Source organism: Lagopus muta, chromosome 15, assembly GCF_023343835.1.
Source record: "Lagopus muta isolate bLagMut1 chromosome 15, bLagMut1 primary, whole genome shotgun sequence".
NCBI classification, from domain to species: domain Eukaryota; kingdom Metazoa; phylum Chordata; class Aves; order Galliformes; family Phasianidae; genus Lagopus; species Lagopus muta.
In genome coordinates, this window is record NC_064447.1 from 19,121 (window position 1) to 35,213 (window position 16,093).

Consider the following 16,093-nt stretch of genomic DNA (forward strand, 5'->3'; position numbering starts at 1 on the left):
GTATGTCTCTAGAGATGGTTCCTAGGGTTATAGTGAACTGCTCTTCTGTGGGGGTAGCAGTGTAGATTTTGTATTGGACTTCTGCGGTCAGTGTAACATGGACTTCTCTTGTTGCAACTGGCTTCAGCCATTGCTCCCTTTCAGCCCTGTGAGAGCACACTGGAATATTATCAAAGCAGCAGCTGCTTTGTTTTAATGGAGAAGTAAGTTCTATCATGTTGCCTCCCCCAGTGTCACTGGTGTCCCAGCTGATTTTGCTTTGTCTCTTCACAGTGACTTGGGAAGAAAAATTTTGACCAACTTGCTGCAAAAAAAATTGGAAGTGGTGCTCAAAGTGTCATGTACAGATATTCAGCAGCATTTCTCGATGCCCAGAACTGTTCTGATAGGAACAGGTAGAACCAATATCAAGGTCAAACCTATTCGTGTCTTTTCTTTTTAAATGTCTTTTTATTTTTTTTCTTCAGAATGCTCCCAATGTGGAGTTTTGTCATATGTTTATGCAGCTTCTTCCAAAAAGCAGAGTGCGTTCTTTCCTCTTCATGATGTTGTGAGAATGGTATGAGCCCAGAAAAGGTTGGAGGAAGGGTTCTGCAAGATAAGGTGTCTAGCATCTAAACTGCAAGGAAGAGCAGAGTGAGCTCCTGCTCTGACACTGGAGAGATGCTCCCAAAAAGAATGGATACACAGAATCTCACGTGGTCTGTGATAAAGTGCAATGGGGCAACTTCCAGTTCCAAAGCTGTAAGTGTCTGGTGCTGTTGGGGGCTTGATAGCTCTGTGAAACAGATGTCATTACTATAAACGAGTGCCTGTAATAGCTCTCCCATAGGACAGATGATATTTAGGGATTCAAGACTGAAATAAATGAGGGATTGAACAAGACAGCTAGAAAATATATTAGAATTGACTTATGTTCACTATATATGGAACTACCTGGTAACACTCCTCTCAATTTTTTTTTTCCTTTTTCTGTCTCAATCAAGTTCATACCATGTTGTCTCAGAAATTCAAAATGTGGCCAGTCTCGCTGTAAATTGTCCTAACCGATAATGAAGAACCTAAAACTTTTAAGATATGAAGTTATTCTCATTTAAAAGTTAGATGCATCCTGAGAAATTTACACTGATGAACTATACACTATAGAAGAGCTTGAAGAAAAGGTTGATATCTACAGGAAGATGTGGTGGCAATCCTAACAAAGCCTTTTACCTTCAGAGCTGCCAGTGCATACTGTGTCCCTATGTCTTACAAGAGGAAGTGTGTGAAGTTAGCCTGAACAGAGAGAAATACACTCCAAGAACTGAATTCTGTGGTTCTCTGAAGCTGTAATGACACCAGAGGGGAAATACAAAGCTGAATTGTCCTTCCTTGTGCTGATGTTCCTGAGCCATCCAGGCGCCACTTTGGATGCTGGCGTGAGATGCAGCAACTTGGGACTAGTTTAGTTGTGCCTGTAGATACGGCCTCTGCAGGCATTTCAGTTGAGTTAGGCACTGTGAAGCATTAAGTGCATTTCTTTTCTTCAAACACTGCTATCCAGGTGAGGGATTGTTCCCCTCTCAGCATTAGTGCAGCCTCACCTCAAGCCCTGTGGGAGCCACAATATGAGAAAGACAAAAAGCTATCGGACAGGATCCAAAAATGGTGAAGGTAGAGAGGCTCCAGAAGAGCTCCTTCCCCAGTGGTAGCCAGCTCTTCAACAGGTCTAGGAGGGGTGGAGCCAGGCAGCACAGGTGAATTGCCTTCACCTGTGCTCCTCTGGCTGACTCATGGCTCACCTCAGGTGATCCATCAGAGGTTCAGGCCGTGACTCAGCAGTTCCATACACATTGTATGGACAAGTAATGTAATGAGAATATAACCCCCAGAGCCTAGCCCTGTCTGCATTCCCATTGATATGGGCACTCTTCATGCATATTTATGATGAGCCAGAACTCACCTTCTCTTCTCTCCTGCACTGCTGAGCTAATTGTAATCTTAATTGAGTGATGTATGTTGCAAAACACTAGGCAAAACCTGCTGCTGATTTTGTGCTTTCTTATTTCAGGTCTGAAAAGAGAAGAAAAAGCTATAATTGATTCCATCAGCCCTTCACGTGTTAAAACAAAAGATAACATCCAGGGAAATCTCCTTCTGCTAGAAATATGAGGAACTCAAAAGCTTTGAGTCTCTTTTTCCTTCTGAAGGGAGTACGTGCTCAACAGAGATGATCCACTTCAACCTATCTTCTGCACACTGTTAGGTTCTGGACCACTAGCATGGAAAACTGAAGTCCTGGGGGGAAAACAAAACAAAACAAAATAAAACAAAAAAAAAAAAAAAAAAAACAAACCACAGCAAAAAGAGGAACGATACCATCTTGAAGACACTTGTAACAAAACTGGAGTTGTTGAAATACATCAAGGAAGGAAGAGTTTATTTCAACAGACCCCAGCTGGCTCCTACTCTTACTGTTCAGTAAAATGTCGGTTCTCAGGGCTTCAGTAAGAAGTGCTGGAAACCACTTCTCGCTGCTGCTATTTGGAAATAAATTTTTACAAGTATCTCATAAAAATGTGCCATGCTTGCATTCAGCCTAAAAGAACTACTACATTCAGTAAACAGGTTATGTTGTTTTCCTTCTTTTGCCTGTGTGCATGAAGCACCGTCATGAACAAAGGAATGGAAGGCAAGGTTTGGAAATTAGATGCACAGCAGTTGTCTGTCTCTCAATACAAAAACCTTCTCTTCCAGAATAGGACCCAAATGCTGGACTTTTTGGGTTAAATTCTGATTTTACACAGATGTGAGTATTATCATCAACCCAGCTCTGCTAGGTGCTGAGTTTAATGGTTGCAACTGGCACACTCTGCTGGGATTAAAGGTGTCACATTGCACAGCTCTGCTGGGTTTAATGGTGGCACATTGCATATCTCTCCTGGGTTTATGGTGACCCAGGCCTTCTGGGTTTAGTGGTGGAACAGCTATGCTGGGTTTAGTTGTGGCACATTACACATCTCTGGTTTGTTCAATGGTGGCACAGCAGTCTAGGGTTTAATGGTGGAACAGCTCTGATGATTTTAAGGATGGCACAGCTCTGATGTGCTTTATGGTGACACAGTTCTGCTGGGCTTAATGGTGGCACACTGGCAAAGCGCTGCAGGGTTTTATGGTGATAAATTGGCACGCCTTTGATAGCTTTAATGTTGACACATTGAACAGCTCAGCTGGGTTTAATGGTGACACATTGGCACAGATCTGCTGAGTTTAATGGCATATTTGCATAGCTCTGCTGGGTTTCATGGTGGCACAGCTCTGCTGAGTTTCATGGTGGTGCATTACACAGCTCTGCTTGGTTTAACGGTGACACAGCTCTGTGGAGTTTAATGTGGCACATTGCACATCTCTCCTGGTTTTAATGGTGACACATTGGCACTGCTCGGCTGGATTTAATGGTGTCACAGCTCTGCTCAGTTTCATGGTGGAACATTGGGACAGTTCTGAAGGGTTTCATGGTGAAACACTGGCACCACTCTTCTGGGTTAAATTCTGGCACAGCTCTCCTGGGTTGAATGGTGGCACATTGGCACAGCTCTGCGTTTAATGCTGACACATTGCACAGATTTCCTGTGTTTAATGCTTGCACATCTCTGCTGTGTTTAATGGTGTCACATTGTCCATGTCTGCTGGCTTTAATGGTAGCACACTGGCACAGCCCTGCTGGGATTTATGGTATCCCAGGTCTGATGGGTTTAATTGTGACACACTGGCACAGTTCTGCTGGTTTTAATGGCGGCACATTGTCAGAGCTCTGCAGGTTAGTATTGTGGCACATTGCACTGCTCTGCTGGGTTTAATGGTGACACATTTGAACAGCTCCTCTGGGTTTAATGATGCAACATTGCACAGCTCTGCTGGGTTTTATGGTCTCACAGCTCTGCTGGATTTAATGGTGGCATAGCTTTGCTGGCTTTCCTGGCAGAGATCTGCTGGGTATTATTACAACAAATTGCACAGCTCTGTAGGATTTCATGGTCACTCACTTGCACAGATCTGCTGGGTTTACTGCTGGCACAGTTCACAGCTTTGCTGGATTTAATGCTGTCACATTCCACAACTCTTATGCATTTAAAGGTGGCACATTGGCAAGGCTCAGGTGGGATTAATGGTGACACATTGCAAGGCACTGTTGGATCTCTGGCAGCCTGCTGGCTGCTGCTCCCAAACACAGGGAACTGCGCCGTGCTGCTTCTGAGGAGAGAAACGGAGAAACATTGGTGGGAACGGGCAGCCAAGGTTTGCAGAGAGGTTCCAGATCTTGCCAGAGATAGATGATTACAGTGCTAAGAGATTAATTATCACTAAGGGAAAATACAGCCTAAGCCATGTGCACATCATTAGCCCGGGCTGTCAGCAGTGAGTGCAGAATCCAAGAGGTTATCGAGGTCACAAGGGACCAATATCACAAAATCACAGAATGGCCCGGGTTGGAAGGGACCTCAAGGATCACCAATCTCCAAACCCCCTGCCACATGCAGGACCACCAACCTCCCCATTTAATACCAGCCCAGGCTGCCCAGGGCCCCATCCAACCTGACCTTGAACACCTCCAGGGATGGACGGGGCATCACAGCCTCTCTGGGCAGCTGTTCCAGCACCTCACCACTCCCTCTGTAAAGAATTTCCCTCTGACGTCCAACCTAAATCTTCCCTCCCTCAACTTCAAAACATTTCCCCTTGTCCTGCTGTTATCTCCCCTTTAAAAGAGTTGACTCCCCTCCTGTCTGTAGGCTCCCTTTAGGTACTGAAAGGCTGCAATGAGGTCACCCCGCAGCTTTCTTTTCTCCAGGCTGAACAAGCCCAGCTCCCTCAGCCTATTTTCATAGGGAGGGTGCTTCAGTCCCCTGATTGTCTTTGTGGCCCTCCTTTGGACACTCTCCAACAGCTCTTTGTCTTTTCTGTACTGGGGGCTCCAAACTTGGACGCAGTATTCCAGATGGGGCCTCAGCAGGGCTCCCCTTGCTTTGCCCCTTCCCTTAAAAATGAGAAAAAGGAAGAACAACCAAGCAAAAGAAACCCAGCCATACCTTTCCTTTTGGACAGGAACCCTGCAGATAGTGTCAAGAAGTGAAAAATCATGAGGAAGAAGCATTTTCCCAGCTTTCTTCTGCCATGCAGTGTACTCTCTTAAGGAGGGCAATGTCTGGACATCAGCTGGCTGGAAGAGCTGCCCAACACTAGATTCAGTTTATGTGTTTGACTGCCATGGCTTCTATCAGCAAGTGCCCTTCTCCATCTCCTCAACAGCTCTGCACCCAGCCATCCATGGGGCAGGGGGCACGAGTTGTGCTCTAGAAGTTTGTGCTCTCCTTGCTTTTCAATATCTGACATGAAGGCGGGGGCCTGACAGTGGAGTTCTAGGGGAGTAATGACATTCATCATCCTCACCAAGTTATGGGATGGAATCTCAACAAGAATCCATTTTCTCTGGTAACAGCCGTGCCGAGGGACACCGCTGGAGCTGGGAACTCCTCCCAGCACAGCTTTTCTGCTGAGACACCTCCCGGCAACCAGCCAGCAGCAAACCCAGCTCAGTGTGAGCAGGGCAGTGGCTTTAGGCCCTACAGCTCACGCCGGCCCATGACAACATGCATTTTAAAATGCTTCACGTAAGGAAATGGAAGTAAGAGAACACTGAGTAGCGGTGTACCCTGGATGGGGGGGGGGCACCGCGCACCTCCCCGCACCGAGCAGAGGTCCTGAGCACCACAGAGGCTCCACGGGGCCAACACAGCGCTGCCCCCGTCCCGGTGCCCCCCCTCAACCACCCACTTGTAGAAGCCAAGGCGGCGCTCGGAGCCCTGGGGCCGCCCCCTGGTGTCGGAGCACCGAGAGACCCTGCACCACTTCCGCACAGCCGTCGCCTCCTCGCGGCGCATGGTGATGACGTCACAGCGCGACGCCACGCGACGCGGCACTCACTCAACTCAGGCCTGCAGCTCCGCCTGGCCCCCGCCCCTCCTCCCCAGCCCCAACGCGCCGCTCCAGTAATCGCCCTCAACGCAGGCAGAAAGTCATCAGCATTTTAGTTTAATTATTCCCTTCTAAAAATCACCGCTGTCTTTTACAAATTGCCGTGAATTTCCACTCGGCACACGCAGGTGCATTCTGCGTTTCCTCAGTTGCTCCGCACCTCCAATCTGACACGGCCGAGGGCTTTGCGGGGCTCCTCCTGCTGATACAAAGAGGAGAGGCCTCGTTACGCGTGTGGGAAGCGCCACGGCACATCCGCACGGCTCCCTTTGCCCGCCGCAGAACCCTGACTTACTCTGCTCTGCTCCCTGGGCTGCCGTGGGACGCCAGAACGGCGCTGCTGATAGGGGAAGGCAGCTGCACTCCCTCCCGCCAGCAGTCGTCCCTCCACATCCACAGGAGGACGGTTTCCCTCCCACAGCATCTTCCCGCTACTGCTCTCTGCTCTAGCAGGAAGAATAATTCTTCCAAAGGTGGGACGGTCGCCTCGTCTGTATTTCCCGCAGGAGTCGGCCGCTTTGGAGAGCAGAGGAAGGCCCGGCTGAACAGGCAAACTCTTTCCTCCCAGGACTTGCAGGCAGCCCGGCCTTCCTCTCTGGCAGCCTGCCGCACGCACTGGCCATACCCCACGTCATAAATGAATAACCCCTGGTTATTCATTTCACCTTCGTCCTCATCCACTCCCTCAGAGACCAGAGATGACAGCGGTCACACTTAGGCTGGCCATGCAAAAAAGAACACACCAAGGCCAAAGTTGGGAGCCCTTCGCCCACTCCCTCGGCTCTGGCAGGATTGGAGCACAAAGGAGGGTGAACCTGAGGCAGGGCACGTGGAGCAATTGCTCCCAGCTGCTTGGCCACAAAGAGCAGCAGAGGCCTCTGGAGATGTGTAAGCACCCTGAGGGTCTCCGTGCCCTTGGGCAGGATGCTGCGCTCTGCAGCAGCCCACCGCAGCTCTCTAGGAGCTCCCACCACTATGGGGTCTTACAGGGCTCTATGGCAAAGCTTTTCCTCAGGTCCTCCAGAAGCAGCAGCAGAGTCTTACCAAGACAGCAAACTCTTTGGAGGCACTGCTGACTTCTGACTCTGACTTCACTGCTGACACCTGGGGAAAGGAGCTGGTCAGCCCTAGGAGGGCAGGCGGAGGCTTTTTAAATTCTCAGAGAGGGAAGATTTAGATGGGATGTCAGGAAGAAATTCTTGATCCCCAGTAGGCGGTGAGGCCCTGCAATGTGCCACCCAGAGAAGCCATGGATGCCCCATTCCTGGAGGCACTGGAGACCTGGTTGGAGGGGGCCCTGGGCACCTGATGGAAAGGGTGGCAGCCCTGTTAACGGCAGGGAGCTGGACTGGGATGGTCTGTACGGTCCCTTCAGAGCTCAGCCATTCTAAAGCTCTATGAGATAACATTGACAGAAAGCAGATCTTGGCAGGCTATGGGGAGTGCCAGACGCAAAGCTGTGTGTAGTAAAGCTGTCTGTCTACATATCCATGGTTTCCAGAGCCCAGTTAGGCATCCAGACACTGTTTTCCATGATTTTCTCAATGGTGCGCTGTGTCAACTGCAGAATTTCCTGGCAACAAATAGGGAATGGAGAGACAGCAGTGAGCACAAACACTGGAGGAGATCAGTGTGACGAGGGAGTCCTATCCAAGAGCTAAGGGAGGGCTCCGTGTCCTTCCAGAAATCCACCAAGATCTTCCGGAAAGTGTGCCGTGATGAGCCACAGGACTCCAGAGACACAGCAAAGATGGACCTTGGGCTCTGCCTGACCCTCTTGCTGCCAGCCTCGTGCCATCTCCAGAACAGCCTGGACAGGCAGTCAGATCACGCCCTGAGCCAGCCAGGCCCTGCAGCGCTCCAGTTGCAGCTGGCCTGGAGAACGGCCCTTCCAGCTAAGAATCCTGATCCACAAGTGTCTTGGAAGGGACGATGTCCGGCCTCCAAGCCAAGCCCAGCAGGTGCCTGTTGGGCCCAGCCCAGGGGGAATTCACAGTGCTGCACAGAGCACCCTGATCCCAGCTGCACTGTGCAGCCAACACCAGCAGCAGCTCTCAGTGAGGGAAGCAGAGCAGCTCCAAGATCCAAGAGAGGCTGAGCCTGAAAGCCAGGTGTGGGGTGGGCAGCCGGGGCACAGAGCTTTCCTCTCAGCTGGAAAGGGCTGAGAGGAAACAGGGGAGCAGTACCATTACCTCTCTCTTCAATCCATGGATCTCATTCTCTTGGAGGGCATCAAACACTGATTCAAGAATGAGGTCCTTCCTGGCTGACAACTGAGTAGTTTTCACATTCAGCTCCTGCCTCTCCCCTCCATCCAAACCGGTGAGCTCCTGAAGGCAAAGGCAAAGCGAGTCTTCAGCACTGCCCACCCTGCAGCTCAGAGCTCCAGTGCCATGAGGTGAAGGATCCTGGGGCGTTGTGCCCTTCCTTATCCCCCAACCCCTTTTGTTCCTTCGCTTTGCCAAGGGCTGCCTTCCACCATACAGATGGGAGGAACAAGGTGTGCAAAGAGCGTGCAGGCAGCTGAGGCCACACTACAGAGCCAGGGGTGCAGGGCAAGGAAGTGTTCTTACCCCAGAGACGGAAGCTCATGCACAACAGGTCCTGCTGACGCCATCTGGAAGAGAAAGGCATTCAATGGGAGGAAGCACAAGGAACATGGCCAGAGCTTCCAAAGGAGCTTCCCAGGGAACCACTGGCAGAATTTCCTGCTGCTTCCCAACAGTTTGCAGAGCACCACTGCCCAAAGTTGGGCTCTTAAGCCCTTCCCGTGCTGCAGAGCATCTGCTGCTTCTCCGTTTGCTTTCCCATCCCCTCCAGATTCCCCAGTGCCATGGATGCGCTAGAGGCCCCTTCTTCCCACGCACTGCTGCCTTCAGCCTGAGCTCTGAGGTGAGCACTGGGAAGATTCTTCCACACCGAAGCCCATCCTGCTGCCAAGGCGACCCCCAGCCCGGTTCAAGGGAGTCCCCAGGCTGGTCCCAAGGCACCCTGGAAGGATCTGGAAGATCCCACTGTAGGCCCAGGAGCTCTGAGGAGTTCTGAGGAGATCTGGAGATGTCCCAGTAGGGTCTGGTAGGGTCCAGGGAGTCCTCATGTGGGTCTCTGTGGTCCTAGACTCATCCAGAAGGGTTTGGGGATGTTCCCAGAGGTGTCTTGCGGTGTCCAGGGGGTGCTCATGTGAATCTGGGGGTCTGGCCACCCGTCTCACCATCTGCTGTAACATGATCACAGCGCCTTCACCAGTGGTTTGGACTCTCACCCACAAGACACACTTTGTCAACTGTGTCACTGAGGAATCATAAGAATTGGAGTCGTTGGGGTTGGTTAATATGGACCATTGTTTGTACTCCAAAGAACACATCGTTTGTTCGGTGTATTGCTTTTAGTTTAGCTGCTTTTAGGATTGTTTTTGAACCGTGCTTCTTTATCTATTAATAAAGAAGGGGAAGATGTGGGATAAAGAAAGTTGTTATCTTGCTATGAGTAAAAAAGCTCAGCAGTAATTTGAGCCAGACATAAACACACATGAGGCGCCTTGTTCCTGCAGGTAACCAGTTGTTGATGTGCGGGTATAAAAGGTTGTAAGCACTACAATAAAGGTCTTTCGTCCTTCCTTCTGCACCAGCAAGAAAGCCTGCACCTCTCTTGCCACACCAGTAAGGGAGCTCGGAGTTCTCTTGCCACAAAGAGGAGAGGAAAGAAGGAGAGGAGAGAAAAGACAGCAGAACAAAGAAAAAAGAGAGGAGCTTGTAAGGGAGAAGAACAGAAAGGTGATGAATGAGAGGGGAAAAGAAAGAGAGCAGAATAGAAGATACAGGTAAGAAGAGCAGGTCTAAAAAGGACAAGAGAAAAAAAAAAAAAAGAGGGTAGGGAGAACAGAGGGAACAGCAAAATGGGCAGATGGAGGAAGAAAGGAAGGAATGGTGCAGAGAAAAGAGGGAGAAGAGTGCAGAAAAAAAGAAAGTAGAGAAGAGGAAGAGAGAAGGCCAGAGCAAACTGAGTTACTAAGAAAAAAAAAGGAATATGAATAATTTCTAAGTTCTATTAAAGTAAAATTCTTCTTAAGACAGATTTCTTCTTGCAGCATTCATATCCTAGACCATTTAGGAATATTCAGGAACATTTTCAGTATGTTTTTGTAAAGTCTGCTTCATCTCAAAGGCTCTAAAATACCCAACAGATGTCAAGTCCTTAAAGGCACTCAGAAAATCCCACTTCTTGTGTTAACATCGACAAGTTTACCTTCATGAAGGAGTAGAGAGACTTCCCATACATGGTCAGGAATCCTCTTCTGATATCCAGAAGATTCATTTCGGAGCGGGACACCATCGCTCTGATCACAGTGCTGTCGCCTGTTCCCAGGCCCTGGAAAGCAAAGCAGCCACATGCAGCCGACACAGAACTGCTGGAGAATCACCCACAGACACAAAGGTCTCAGTGCCCAGTCCTGTGCAGGAGCTGCTCTTAATTACAGCATTTTTGCATTAATGGAGCAATCCATTAGCAGCAGCTTGCTCCTGAGTATGGCTACTACCCTGATGTGCAGAAAAGCCTGAGCTTTCCTGGAACAGCCAGTTTCCTGACTGGCTGCAGCTTCCATCTCACGATTGCCATAATGCTGCTGGCTGACTCGAGCACGAAAATGCAAGAAAGAAGCAAGCAATCTTACTCCAAAATCTGTTTACCTCCATGGATTTAAACAGTCTTTCAGCAAAGCACGCAGGCTCGTTTCACATGCACTTGACTGTAAGGAGAGACAAGAACAAGAGAATTAAGGTCAGTAGAAGCAGGAGGTTTTTTACAAAGCTGCAGCACTTCCTTGGTGCAGGCGTTTCTTCTGTCAAGATGCAACTTCAGGTTAACAAACAGCAGCTGCAGTGCAGGCATCCAGTCAGTGATGTGCTGTGAGCTGATGTCTCTGTGCCTGCACACAGCAAGATTTGCACGAAGGCCTTCATGTCTTCTGACAGCAAACCTCTGCTGCCAAAGCTCCCTTTGGCCAAGCACACTGTGCCATAAAGCACAAAGCTTTCTCACCTGGCTGGGTCTGTAAAGCACAGAATCATAGAATGGTTTGGGTTGGAGGGGACCCCTAAGATCATCGAGTTCCAACCCCCCCTGCAGTCTCAGGGACACCTCCCTCTACACCAGGGCGCTCCAAGTCCCACCCAGCCTGGTTTTGTGCCCACAAACAAAGACAAACCACGACTGCCTCCTGAAAGCACGTAACAGCCGCTCGAGGGCAGACACAGCACCTCTCATCATTTCATTCCTTTGTAGAGAACATTTAAAAGCAGAGCACTCGCGCACAGCCAGCAAAGCACCTTCCAGGTCTCCTGACATCTCAGATTTAATGCTGTCTGTTATGTCCTTGTCAGCAATGCCTCATTACCATCAAAAACTAGGGGGAAGAATCCATGGCAGAAAGAGAGATTCAAAGGATCACTTTGCAACAATACTATACTGCATGAGCATTCTATCATTCCTGCAGCACTGTCAGCTAAACCAGGATTGTCCCACAGAAAGAATTCATTTTCATTGCTAACAGACTTGCTAATTGGCCTACCACAGCTACTACCATTTTCAAGACCTGCTACTTTGTGCTGCCAATCAAGTTTCTTAGCTCCTCTCCCCCCTACCCCAATGGCAGTCACACCTCATGTTCTCTGCTTTCCATGCTGGAGCAGCAGCCACTTGTACTTATGTTTCTAAAGCCCCTTTCAGCCTCAGGAGGGAACAAAACAGCCCGAATGGAATGAATGGAATGAGGCTCTCTCCAGGACACCTGCTGCCTCTGAAGAGTTCACATTTACTGAACAACCTACGGAGCTCCTACAAAAGCAACACACACAGACAAGGAAGGGAAAAAAAACCCAGGACACTGTGCAGGGGTGCTGCCTCTCAGCAGGTGATCTCTGCTCTGTGTACAGAGGACGGACATAAACTGCACCTCATCTGTTCCCCATTTCTTCTCCCCTGCTCCTACAGGCACTGACACACACTGTGGATGACAAAGTGAGGCTCATGGAGAAGACTGGGCATACAGGAGATCTTTAATTCCTCAGAGCTAGAGCACTGCTGGCCCGTACTTGTACTTGACCACAGGTATTTTCCAACAAGCACCAACCAGGCACGGCAACCCACAACCAAAATGTCACTGCCCCTGCCAAGCAGCCAGCCTGTCTGGAGACTCTCATTAGAGTCCTGCAAACAAGACTAGAGCCATTATTCCCATTTCACAGGTTGGCTTCTCTTTACCACACATCACATGCACAAGAATAGATTGGGAAGCACATTACTACACACCTGAACATCTGCTGAGCACATCCACAAACATTCCTTCATCTCTGTTTCCCTGCAAAGACAAAAGGATAGAAGACTCTGTTCACCAGAGCATCTACTGGAAGCAACTCCTGGGAATTCCTCATTCAGGATCAGCTGCTGGAGATGGATAATGGAGTCCTTCAAAGGGAAGAGTAGCTCACAAACACAGTGAAACACAGCTCAGGTGTGCTTTGGGCTTCCTTCTAAAAATGAGCAGCAACCCACTTTACTGGGATGTTTAAAGAAGAGCCCACAGCACTCATGCACACCCAGAGTCAGAGTCCCCTCCCTGCAGAAGCTGGGCTTGAGGAGCAGCCATGGGACACACGGGGTGAGAAAAAGCCAGCCTGGAGCTCCTCACCACTGAGTGCAGAACTGTGCCCACAGCTCTGAAGATTCACCTCCTTTCCCCTCAGCTTGGCTCACCGTTGCGAGGGACACGAGGACCCTTCAAAACATGGAAGATGTGTCAGATACGATGCCATCCTCAAGGGAGAGCCACATTCTAGCAAGAACACACACACATTAGGAGCTGGGCCACCACCTGGGTGCTGCCCACAACATTTTCCAGCCATAACCTGCTACGTGCAGAGCTGGGCCCAGGGCTCTCAGCATCACTGCAGCGCTCCAGCCATCATCATCAGTGCTGCAGTCTCCAATTAAGAAGCACAGACAGCAAGAAACTGGCAAGAGAGCCACACGTCCCGCTGACAGACAGAATGCTCCTCCCTGTTTTATTTACACCAGTTCAGCTGCTGGTGAAATTCCAGTCTAGCTTCTCTCTGCACAAACAGCAACACCCAGGTTGGCCAGTCCGTCACACCTGAAAGCTCCCCAGACTCCTTCCTCTTCACATCTGCCTGCACACACACACACACACACACACACACACACACACACACAGACTGTCAGGCAGCAGGACAAGGCCTGGCCTGTCACACTACTTACGAAGCTCGTAGTTCTCCTTAATGCAACCAACTTCTTCATTGGTGCAAGAAGCCACAATTTCAACCAGGCAGCACCTATTCCTCTCCCTAGGGAATCACCAATTCAAGATTTAAGATAGCAGCAACTGCTCGTGACATGCAGACAGGTTTCTTTAAGAATTCATAGTAAGACATACATAACAAAGCAGCAAGCCCTTGGCCAGAACGTAAGCCATACAAAAGGAAGATTTCCAAACCTTCACAGCCCTCCTTAGTTCATGCTCATCATACATGGTGGTGGGAGTCATCATCCCAATGAGCACCCTTGTAAAATTCCCCTCAGATCTGACTTCGAGTCACCCATCAAATCCTAGAAGGCCAGGAGAGGAGAAAGGAGTTGGCAGAAGGCACAGCTTTTGAGGACAGAAGGAACTGAGCTGCTCACCACTTCTCTTCAGGCTCCAACCCTCCTTGCATCAACAACTGCTCTCAACTGAACGGGAACAAAACAACTTTGGTCAGGTAAAGTCTCTGCTTTCTCTTATGGAGACTGGGTTGTTTTTCACTTTTCACCCAAGTGACACAACCACATTCACGCATCTCTGCAGACCACCTGCCCTGCCAGGAGTGCTCTTGTAGCACTCTTGTAGGTGATCAGAACTCACTGATGTTGGGAAGCATTTAGTTTGATCAAGATGTCGATGATGGCATCTTCATCCGTGCAAGAAACAAATGGAAGCCAGGTGGGCTGCTTGCACAACAAAGTGCCCTCTGCTCCTGTGCCACCTCCAGTCCCCTACACAGCCGGCTCTTAACAGCCCCAGGACACATCCATCTATGTACACAAAGCTGCCAGGACCCACACCACCAGAGCAGCTGCATTTCGGGACATGAAGGGCAGTTCTGTTTCCACTTCCCAACTATTTTTAGGGCAGCTGTGCAGCAGAGCAATGCAAGCAGCTACACTTCCCTCTAACAAACCACCATTTGTGGTGCAGCCATTCCCAGTGCTGGGGAAAAAAAAAAAGTTGACCTGTGGAGGAAGATCAGCTTACCAAAGCCCTTCATGGCCTTCCTGAGTGCCTGCACTTCTTGCTTAGCGCTGAAACTTGAGACCCCCTTGATTGTTGTCTAAGGCCACAAGAAAAGGATTTAGCAAAGGCAGACTTGCACCAATGCACACATAGAGTTGAATTGAAAAGAAAAAACCACCAAACATAAAAGATGTGAAAACAGAGATAGTAAACCTCCACCCACACATGTGATGTGGTATCAGGCTTCCGTCTCACGCAGCAGTCTACTCTAGTGGGACTTCCCAAGCACATTAGAAAGAAGCCACAGGGCACAACTACAAGGAGAACATTTCTCCACATTGCTGCCCATTAAGTATCTAGTTTCCAGTGAAACAGCTGGACCACCTGGTATCTGTGTTCAGGCCCACCAGGCTTTCTTCCTAGCAGTTCTCCATGTCAGTCATAAATCAGCGTGCTCCCATCACAGCCCCACTCCTGACTTGTAGCAGATTTATTCTGCACCATTACTTTTGCTCTGTGAGGCTGCACCTAGAGAACAGTGTCCAGGTCTGGGCTCCCAGGCTAGACATACTGCAAGGAGTCCAATGGAGGGCTACCAAGATGGTGAAGGGACTGAAACACCTCTTCTATGACAAGAGGCTGAGACAGAGGGGGCCGCTCAGCCTGAAGAAAGGGAGCTCAGAGGAATCCCACCCACAGCCATCAATCCCTGCAGGGAGGGGCAGAGAGGATGGAGCCAGGCTGCATCCAGTGGAGCCCAGTGCCAGGACCAGAGGCTGCCACCAAACATCAGGAGCACTCCTGCACTGTAAGCACTGCAGCACTGGCACAGGGACCCAGAGAGGCTGCAGCCTCTCCTCTTGGAGATCTCCAAACCCATCTGGACACAGTCCCGGACACCACTTCAGGTGGCCCTGCTGGAGAATCACACAGGTAGGAAAAGTGACCTTAAAGATCACCAAGTCCAACCACGACCTGACCATACTACCCCAATTAACAACCTTCCTCTAAATCATGGCCCTGAGCACCATATCCAAAAGGTTTTTAAACACATTCAGGGATGGTGACTCAACCCCCTCCCTGGGCATTGCAGTGCCTAACAACCCTTACTGTACAGAAGTTTCCAACCTCAACTTACCCCACGTCTGTGCGTCCTGTGGAACCCCACAGGTGTGACAATGGGCTCTGGCTTCAGGGTGCTTCTCAAAGGAAACCAGCGCACGGCGTCAGGAGCGGAGGAGGAAGCAGCCGATCCTGCCACTGACGCTGCCATCGCGCGTGACTATGACTCCCACACCTTCCTCTTCCCAGGAAGAGGCCCGCAAGGAGGGGAGGGGAGTGGAGCGGGGCGGGGCGGGGCGGGCGAGGGCGCGGGCTCAGCCTCTCTACGGTCCCCCGCGTCCCCGCCCTCCTCTTCCCGCAGCTCCAGCCAGGGTCCGGGGCCCCGGAAGCGGAGCGGGTGCACAGCGCGGGGCGGCGCCGCGGGCAACCGGGCCGGGGCCATGCGGAACGCGCGCGGTGATGACGCAATGACGGTGCGACCGCGGACGGAAAGGATCCCGCGCGGAGCGCCCGCCCCATTCGGCGGACCGACCAACGGGAGAGCGAAGGAGGCGGGGCCGAGCGCGGGCTCTCCGCCAATGGCGGACGCGGATGCGGGACCGCCGTGATGGCGCTGACGCGAGGGCAGAGCCGCGGCGCTCCGCCGCCCCGCGTCCCCGCCGCCGCCCGCCCCGTGCCTCGGGGACGCCGGGCGGTCAAGGGAAGGCGGTGCGGGAGCACCGCCGCCGG

The 16,093-nt window shown here is 50.7% G+C and overlaps 1 protein-coding gene across 32 annotated transcripts; it reads right to left on the minus strand.

Annotated features, from left to right (window-relative positions):
• Window positions 1-2,286: 2,286 nt before the first annotated feature.
• Window positions 2,287-15,826, minus strand: LOC125700670 (annexin A4-like). 32 transcript variants are annotated; one of them, XM_048961721.1, is made up of 8 exons: window positions 15,441-15,826; window positions 10,704-10,762; window positions 10,261-10,423; window positions 9,110-9,232; window positions 8,589-8,629; window positions 8,208-8,345; window positions 6,311-7,119; window positions 6,052-6,217 (listed from the first exon to the last, which is right to left on the minus strand). In XM_048961721.1, the coding sequence occupies exons 1-6, from the start codon at window positions 15,573-15,575 to the stop codon at window positions 8,306-8,308; spliced, it is 561 nt and encodes a 186-aa protein (XP_048817678.1). In that variant the 5' UTR covers window positions 15,576-15,826; the 3' UTR covers window positions 6,052-6,217; window positions 6,311-7,119; window positions 8,208-8,305. The 32 variants fall into 32 exon arrangements, 9 of the variants coding, with proteins under 9 accessions (XP_048817681.1, XP_048817678.1, XP_048817677.1 ...); XM_048961720.1 differs by having other exon boundaries at window positions 6,311-7,588; XM_048961724.1 differs by lacking the exons at window positions 6,052-6,217; window positions 6,311-7,119 and adding an exon at window positions 2,287-4,233.
• Window positions 15,827-16,093: the final 267 nt, after the last annotated feature.

Excerpts from the sequence above, each read along its gene's own strand:
- LOC125700670 (XM_048961717.1), bottom strand. The coding sequence starts at position 15,575 with ATGGCAGCGTCAGTGGCAGGATCGGCTGCTTCCTCCTCCGCTCCTGAC. Across the intron at positions 10,424-10,703 it reads GACTGTTTAAATCCATGGAG|CAGTTCTGTGTCGGCTGCAT; the intron begins GTAAACAGATTT and ends GTGATTCTCCAG. Across the intron at positions 9,233-10,260 it reads CTCTCTACTCCTTCATGAAG|CAGATGGTGAGACGGGTGGC; the intron begins GTAAACTTGTCG and ends ATCATGTTACAG.